At 58.3% G+C, this 8,130-nt stretch overlaps 3 protein-coding genes across 3 annotated transcripts in view; 1 reads left to right on the top strand and 2 right to left on the bottom strand.

Moving 5' to 3' along the window:
* Positions 1 to 23: 23 nt before the first annotated feature.
* On the top strand, positions 24 to 1,785 carry PTSG_02108 (uncharacterized protein; the record flags this gene model as incomplete). The annotated part of the gene is made up of 2 exons (XM_004996536.1): positions 24 to 269; positions 477 to 1,785. The coding sequence occupies 2 exons, from the start codon at positions 24 to 26 to the stop codon at positions 1,521 to 1,523; spliced, it is 1,293 nt and encodes a 430-aa protein (XP_004996593.1). The 3' UTR covers positions 1,524 to 1,785.
* A 520-nt stretch (positions 1,786 to 2,305) lies between these two features.
* PTSG_02107 (uncharacterized protein) lies at positions 2,306 to 3,724 on the bottom strand (the record flags this gene model as incomplete). Its single annotated transcript, XM_004996535.1, has 4 exons — positions 2,306 to 2,479; positions 2,770 to 2,845; positions 3,092 to 3,242; positions 3,283 to 3,724. 4 exons carry the CDS (start codon positions 3,722 to 3,724, stop codon positions 2,306 to 2,308), a joined length of 843 nt encoding a protein of 280 aa, XP_004996592.1.
* A 1-nt stretch (position 3,725) lies between these two features.
* PTSG_02106 (cathepsin Z) overlaps positions 3,726 to 8,130 on the bottom strand; it is a gene marked incomplete at its 5' end in the record, with an annotated part of 7,200 nt that continues 2,795 nt past the window's right edge. Inside the window, 10 exons of the mRNA XM_004996534.1 lie at positions 3,726 to 4,736; positions 4,827 to 4,899; positions 5,200 to 5,325; positions 5,563 to 5,648; positions 5,819 to 5,889; positions 6,190 to 6,472; positions 6,657 to 6,747; positions 6,935 to 7,033; positions 7,294 to 7,427; positions 7,628 to 7,819. Coding sequence (XP_004996591.1) covers positions 4,011 to 4,736; positions 4,827 to 4,899; positions 5,200 to 5,325; positions 5,563 to 5,648; positions 5,819 to 5,889; positions 6,190 to 6,472; positions 6,657 to 6,747; positions 6,935 to 7,033; positions 7,294 to 7,427; positions 7,628 to 7,819 — 1,881 coding nt within the window. The 3' untranslated portion in view covers positions 3,726 to 4,010. The remainder of the gene's footprint in view (positions 4,737 to 4,826; positions 4,900 to 5,199; positions 5,326 to 5,562; positions 5,649 to 5,818; positions 5,890 to 6,189; positions 6,473 to 6,656; positions 6,748 to 6,934; positions 7,034 to 7,293; positions 7,428 to 7,627; positions 7,820 to 8,130) is intronic.

Below are 8,130 nucleotides of genomic sequence, written 5' to 3'. Positions count from 1 at the left end.
ACTGCTGTGTCCACCTTGTGTGCATGTTACAGTTCGAGCAGCAGCGTGCACAGCGAGCGGCAGCAAAGGAGCAATTGCGTGAATACGCATTGCACGCAATCAAGTGCGTTCCCCGCTGGGAGTCTGTGATCAAGGGGCTGATGTACCCCATTGGCATCGCTGTGGCCGGGAACTGTGTTGACGTGTATGGTTTCGTCCTTGGACACAAGACGTTCGCTGGTGGCCAGAAGATGCCAGTCATCAACACCATCACCCTAACATCCACCACGGTGCACCTCTGCTAGCATATGTTGTTGTTGTTGTTGTTTTCCTCTTGTTGTGATGGCTTGCTCCTCTTGCCCCTGACGTGCTGCTCTCCTCGTGCGCTGTGGTGTCCCTTTGCTCTGTTTGTGGCGGCCACATGCTCTCACACACGCTCATGTGTCGCATATCTCCACACGCCTGCTCTCGTGCTTCCTGCTTTGTTGCGGTGTCAGCTGTCCAAGTTCTCCCGTGTGCTGGATGTGCTCTTGTCTGAGCCCCTGCTGGCCTACTACGACTCGCTCTACGCCAGATGCTTTGGAGCCCCTGCCACCACCTCTCCGCCACCGCTGCCATCTCCCCAGTGCGATATCCCACCTGCTCTTGTTGAGCGCATTCGCTTGAGCGGCGATTGCCCCGAGGAACCACAGCAGCCACAGCACCAGCAGCACCAGCAGCACCAGCAGCACCAGCAGCAGCAGCAGCCACAGCACCATCAGCAGCAGAAAGACGAGGTCGTCTTGGCCAACATGCGCGTGTTCTTCGAGTTTGAAGAACTAGCGGCAGATGTGACGATTATTGACGACACTGTGGTGAAGCGTGTGCCTGACGACCACAACATCGACCATATTCTTCACATGTGGCGCATCCTGCACCCACGTCACCCGATTCGCGTCATCAACAGCAACACCATCGTCATGCCCTTCCTCGGCAGCGGCAAGTTCACCACGCCAGAGCAGCTGTTGTGTGTGGCAGAGCAGCTCCTGCGGTTGTGTTTCCACTCACTTCCCCACGCCGATGTCAGGAAGGAGAATATAGCAGTGAGGAACGCTGAAGTCGCGTTCCTCATTGACCTTGAGGATTTTGGTGAGTACACGCCGGACGGCTTCAACTGTTGTCTGCTGGAACGGCATCCTGACTTGTTTTGTCGCTCGGGCAGGGACCGGCTGCCGTTCAAAAGCATCCACGACTTTTACTCACTGGCCATGGCATGGGCTCGCCCCGACTTTGGCGAGAGATTTGATGTCCTGAGCACGTGTGATCGGTTTGAGGATGCGTGCCGGCGACTTGTTGAGTGGCTGCAGCAGAAGAAGCGTGACATGGCGCATGAGGGCAGTGGGAACGCTGATGACGGTGACCACGGACATGATGATGAGGAGGAGGAGGAGGAGGAGCAGGAGGAGCAGGAGGGGGAGCAGGAAGGCCGTGAGGTGGGCGTGAAGAAGAAGCTGAAGATCCTCAACAAGCTCATCGAAGGAATGCAGAACGCTACCATCCTTTGACCTGTGTTGGTGCAGCCACTCTTGCCTTCTTTGATGGTGGTGGCGGTGACAGGGGATGATGATGACGGTAGTGGTGGTTGAGGTGGTGGTTGAGGTGGTGAAATTGCTGTGTCTGGTGTTTTGTCTGCTGTTGCTTTTGCTAATTTGCTTGTTGTGGTGGGCCAGGCCTCCTTGTGATACTTGTTGTGCGTGCTATGATGGTGTGACTTCCATGAAGCTAAATATGGTATGCGTCTATCCCGTGCATAAAAGAGTGGCGTGACATATGACATGACATGACGTGACGCGCCATAACTTCCTTGATCGAAAAGTCTGGATCCTGTGCAGTGTGTTTGGAGATGAAAGACACATTGGTGCCGAAAGGGGGTTAGATGTTTGGAATGGGCGACTTGTAGTGGACTTGCACGAGTGGTGTGAACTCATGTCACAGATGCGGAGTGGGGGGAGGCGTGTGTGGTCGCGTTTGCCGCGTGTGTGCGGTTTGTTATTGTCTTATTGCTTGTTTATGTCGGTTCTCAAGACGGGCACGGACAAGCAAATGAAGGAAGCAAAACGGCGGGCTCACGAAGCACACTTAAGATCGGTGAAACGAAAAAGAAGACGGTCATCATCCACTCACTCATACACATGAAGCAACCAAGCCATCAAATCAAGCCACCAAGCAAGCAATCAGCCATCAATTACCACTCGAGCAAGCAATATATGGCACCATCACCAAATCATGAGCACATCGTGCCACCATGCCATCTTCGTCACGCCGTCCACCGCGGCTGCCGCCCCCATCAGGAGAAGAGGCCACTGCACCACTGGCGCCCAAAGGTGAAGCAGATGCACACGCCGAGGATCAGGCCTGCAAGAGACGGGTCCACGCCACTTCCCTGGACAGCCAGGTCGCCTGCCTTGACAAACCCGTCAAGCACGCGCTGGGCTTTCGCGCGACGTCGACGCCGCTCTGCCTGCGCGCATGCAACGGAGGAGAACAGGTGCCGCAGCGTATTGGAGTGAGGGAGTGAGTGGTTGAGTGTGGGCGTGATGTTACATGCGCGATTGGCGCTCTGAGTGAAGGGGTATAGCTGCAAGGCTGCGAGGTACATGTACAACGGCAGCACACAACACACAAGCACGCAACACACAAGCACACAATACACAAGCATGCACACTGACACACACGCCCACAAGCATGCACACACACACACACACACACGCACACAAGCACACACACACGCCCACAAGCACTCATGCTCACCTCCTCCACTTCCTCGGCGATGGGCTGGCCGTTGCAGTTGTAGCAGACGGGTCCGTTCAACTCGGCCTCCTCGTCACTGCAAGCAAGAGAAACACAGTGCCCCACACCATCACACAGCACACCCATGAGCGTTCATCTAAGCAAGTCATTACATCGGCAACTGCACACACATATGCACGTCAATCACACACACACACACTACAAACGCAATGACACACATACGCACACACACACCACAAACGCAATCACACACACACACGCACACGCACAATATTGAACTATAGAATCACACAATCACACAGCCGAGTGCATGTTCACTTACGATGAGATGGTGCTGCTTGCAACACCATCACCGCCATTGCCACCGACGCCGTCGCCGTCGTCGTCATCACCACTCGCCCACGCCTGCAAGAGCACAGGGCTGCCATTCTCGTCGCTGCTGTTGTCAGCATCATATCTGCCAACGCCGCCACCTTGGTCGAGCGACCACTGAGGCAGGTCGCCCCACTCCACCATGCCCTCCTGTGAACGCGTGCTGCTGCTGCTGCTGCTGCTGCTGCTGCTGCTGCTGCTGCTGCTGCTGCTGCTGCTGCTGTGCTGTAACCTCCGTTACTGATGGCGGTGGTGCAGCCATGTAGTCTGTGGGCAGCGCAAACCAGCGCAGCTTCTGCATGCTCCTGCTCAGCACGACCTTCTGCGGGGGATTGGCGCGGCGGTCCCGTGAGTGGGCCTCCTCAATGGCCGCCCGCCCCTCGTCCAGCAGGCGGTGGTAAGCGGCCCTGTCCAGTTGCGTGGAGTCATCTGCGAGGGTGCGGTATGCGTTGGAGATGTTTCCCGCTGCGAGGTGTTGGCGGGCCTTGCCGGCGCGTCCTTCCTCGTCGGTGCGCGGCGGCCGCATCCGGATCGTGGCTCGTGCCTCCAGGCGGTCCCAGTTGCGCGACGCGAGGAGGCACATCCCGGGCGTGTAGTGTGTTGTTCCGGATGTAGTGTGCCTTGTCCCTGGCGAAAATGAGCTGCAGTAGGTGGAAGGCACCCAGGACGTAGTCGTTGTGCCGCTTCCGCTTGTTGGGGTCGCTTTCAGCTTCTACGATCATGTTGGATGCGATCCGCAAGGCCCGATACGCGAGGGGATGGTTAGGGATCTTCTGGGCGGTGCGGTAGCAGTGGAAGATGTCGCTGTCGTCCTTGTTTCGCACGCGCTCGACGAGGTCCGCTTCGATGCCCTTCAGATCTCGAGTCCACTAGCCGTCGGAGGGCTGGAGGATGGGGAGGTCATGGGCATCGGCATCAGCCCCGGCCTCGGGGGCGTGTGCCCGATTGCTGCATCTGTGGCGCGGCGAGAAGATGTGCCCCGTGCAGCTGGTGCAGTATGTGAGTCCGAATGCTTCCGCGAGACCTGGGGACAGGTCGTCTGCATGTTGGGAACGGAAGTGCTGAGCCAGCTTGGTAAAGTCGAGGCGCGTGTCTTCGGCGCGTGTCTTCGGCGCGTGTCTTCGGCGCGTGTCTTCGGCGCCTGCCGAGTGTTGGTGCTTGCGGCACCGCTCGAAGGGGCAGGGGAAGCGCGGGGGTGGCTGGCGTGGCGCGAGTTGCTCTGGCGTGAGTAAGACGGGCTGGTGGGTGCTGACCCAGCAGCCTGGCGTCCGGCAGCACTCGTGGACTGCGAACACGTCGTGCAGTTGCGTGTCGGGGTCGTCGTGGATGCCGGCGGTGGTGGTGGTGGCCGCGGCTTGCGCGGGCAGGTCGGGGGAGGCATCGTGATGGGGAGGCCCCTCGAAGAGGATGGGAGTGCCTGCTTGAGAGGGCGATGGCGGTGGGCTCACGGGGGCTGGCGGCGAGGGAGGCACTGCGGCAGAGGCTGGGCCCTCTGGCTGGAGTGGCCAGGGGGAGGGGGTGGTAGGAGAAGCGGCGGGGGAGGAAGCGTCACGCGACAGGGATGGGAACGGGGTGGCGGTTCGCACCTGCTGGTCCTGGGGAGCGGGGGGGGGGGGGCTCGTGGTATCGATGTGGGGCTGTGCAGTTCGGCTGGGCTCGGCAGTATGATGCCGGCGAGTGCGCACGGTGCGGCGTCCTGCTGAGGCGTATCTGCGGCGGGGCTGCTTGTCCCGTCCTCTGGAGATGTCGGCCTGGTGGCTGGGTAGGAGGTGCACGTGATGCAGGACACCTCGTTCGTCGTAGCTTTGGCACGTTCTTTGTTGAAAACACGAACAAACACGTTTACATTAATTGGCAGTGCCACACAAGCGGATGACGGTCACACCAGCATCAGCCGACCAATGACAGCAACGACGTGCAATGTCGCAGTACATTGTGGCCACCCAACAGGAAGGAGGGATGAAGAGAAAAGAACAGCAAAACACACAGGACACACACGACAAACAAACAGCGGCAGCGGAGCTGTGAAACACCATCACCAATGTGGGATGACATCACTGCTGGCTTGGGAGATGGTAAGCGGGGAGCACGCCATCCCACACGGCCCAGTCGCAGTTGGCCTCAATGCCGAGGTTGTTCACGCCGCGCACAATCCTGAACCAGCCGGTCTCTCCCCAGTACGTTCTGCAACAGCCACCACCAGCGACAACATCGTGTGTGAGTGACATGGATGGACAGTGCGCACGAGTGTTTGTCGACAACGAAACAAAAATTGCTCAAACAAGTCAGCAACGCCACTCACGTTCCCACACCACATCACCACCGTCCCCAACCACTCCCTCATCTCCCAACAATCGTTCGCATCCCTCTCCACCTCTCCCACGCTATCCCGCCGCATGTGCTCTCGCTGCAATGGCTCACCCCCAGCTGTTGCGGCCAATCCAGTAGGGGGTGTCCGTCTGCTCGTCCACACCAAAGCCAACAACCTCAATCTCGTGGTCGAGCGACTGGGAAACCAAACAGACAAGGCCACAAGCACAACAGCAGCAGCAGAGGCCACACACCATGGCACGAACAAGAGGGAGGACGAGGTGAAACGTGTAAGCTGACGAGCAAGTGACAGGCGGGCTAAAACACAGCATGGCAACAGCAGCTGCAGCAACAACTAGCCACGTACGTGGGCGCCTGTGGTGTCGTTGAAGATGCCACCAGAGTACGCCTCAAAGGCAGGGGTCACGGCAACAGTGCCTGTGGTGTCAGTCAAGCAAATCATGGTGGACGGAGGTGTGAGGAGGATGAAGACACTGCACCGGCACGTGCCAGCACGACGACGATACTCGGATTGTGATGTGATGCACACACGCAGGCTACGTCGCACACAACCAAATCCACATTCACACACACACACACATACACACAAGCGCACACACCACAAGCACACACACAAGCACACACACACGCCCATATCCAACGCGACCACCACGGTCACATTCACGCTCACTCAAATCAAGTTCATACAACAACAACAGCAGCAGCAGCAGTACGCACATGCGATGGGGCCGCGGGCGAAGATCTCAGCGCGCATGTTCTCGGCGCCGGAAATCTGGCCGTGCTCCTTGATGTGCACGAGAGGTGGGCTGGCAACCGCGGAGCAGCTGTCGGGGCTGCAGGTGCGGCAGGTGTTGATGGGGGTGCATGTCTGGTCCTTGGCGAGGTAGTTGGTGCACGTCTCGTCGGGGATGCCGTTCTGCAGGATGTACGAGTACGCCGCCGTGGGGTCGCCGCCCTCGCACCCGTGCGTGTTGTTCAGCGTCACGCAGTCAACAAGAACCTGGCGGTGGTGGGAGTAGTGGTGGTGGGGAGTGATCAGTTGGGGAGATGAGACGGGTTGGAAGGCGAGACAGCACAGCGACGAAGCATAGCGTGTGTGCGCAGGAACGGAACCGAACGAACACAAGGGAATAGTTGTCACAACTGCAACACACACAATGCACACACACACAATGCACACGCACCTGGACGGATGGCTGAATGTCTGGGAAGGTGCGGTTACGAGCAAGCTTGATGCGGTCTGCAAGAGCGCTGGTAGTGCCGTGCGCCCAGCAGCTGCTCGTTGCGATGGTCGTTTTGGACAGAAGGGGTGATGGCGAGGTACGTGGATAAGTGTCGGCACAGTGTCGCACAACAGGTAGCTGGAATGGAACAACCCGACACAAAACAACAACATACACAACACACAACACACACAACACACACAGGCACCATATGTGCACATGTGACGCGTGTGACGCACCTGCCGCAGTACTGTGGAATGTGCTGGTTGCGGTTGACGGTGGTGTAGTCCACGCCGTTGATGTTGCGCGGGTCGTACGTCTGCGGAACATCAGATGGCCTGAGGCAACGATAGAAATGGTGGTGGTGATGGTGGTGGTGGTGGTGGCGGTGATGGTGGTGATGTTTTGCTCGTGAGTGAACGATAGTGGCAACGAAATCAGAGTGACAGTGAGACAAACACACAGAACACACAGAACACACAGAACACACAGAACACACAGAACACACAGAACACGCGTACACACATCACACACACCAAGAGCAGGCGCACGGTACGGCTTACAGCAGCGCGACTGACTGATTCACTGATTGACTGACCTGAGGTAGGTGTGTGGCATTGGAGAGACAACGTGGGAGGTGGGGGTACCCTTGCGCACGGCAGGCTTGTTGTAGCGGAAGTACGCGCCCTTCTTGATGTCCGGGTTGGTCGTGAACAGCTGGCCGTCGGCAGGCTGGAGATAGAGGGGGGGGGGGGTTGGACAATGTCGGGCGCACGAACGCAGGGAGGTGGAGGAAGAGGGGCACAAGGTGGATTGGATGTGAGTCACCGCGAAGGGAAGCATCGAAGACAATCATCACAACGCACGAACACGCGCACAAGAAGCAACAATTACAAAACCAGTCACACACACACACATGCATAGCGCCTGACCATGGTGGGCATCTGCTTGCGTGCGGAGCGGGCGGGAGCAGCGCCGAGCTCGCGCATGATCTCCTCGGCAAGAATGGTGTTGGCCTGCGGGGCGCTCTGCTTGTGGAAGGACGGGACCGCCCAGCTGCCCTGCGACGCAATGCCAAGGTTCTCCCCAGCCTTGGTCGTGATGCGGAAGTACCCAGCCTCGCCCTACGCACGCGGAAACATGCCAACGGACAGGTAGGTGAGCGATCAATACGTGCGTGTGTGCGTGTGTGTGTGTGTGTATGTGTGTGTGTGTCTGTCTGTCTGTCTGTGTCTGTGTGCGTGTGCGTGTGTGTCTGTGTGTCTGTCTGTCTGTCTGTCTGTCTGTCTGTCTGTCTGTCTGTCTGTCTGTCTGTCTGGCGTCTTCCTGCAAAACAAGCTCATCCCCCTGGTCAGCCGCGAGGTGCACACAGACACACACACATGAGCAGCACAGACCGGCACACACACACACACTGCTGCCCATGCGCGCTCGT

Source organism: Salpingoeca rosetta (assembly GCF_000188695.1).
Source record: "Salpingoeca rosetta unplaced genomic scaffold supercont1.5, whole genome shotgun sequence".
NCBI classification, from domain to species: Eukaryota; class Choanoflagellata; order Craspedida; family Salpingoecidae; genus Salpingoeca; species Salpingoeca rosetta.
Note: the sequence above shows the minus strand (reverse complement) of the source record. Positions and strands in the feature narration are given on the sequence as shown.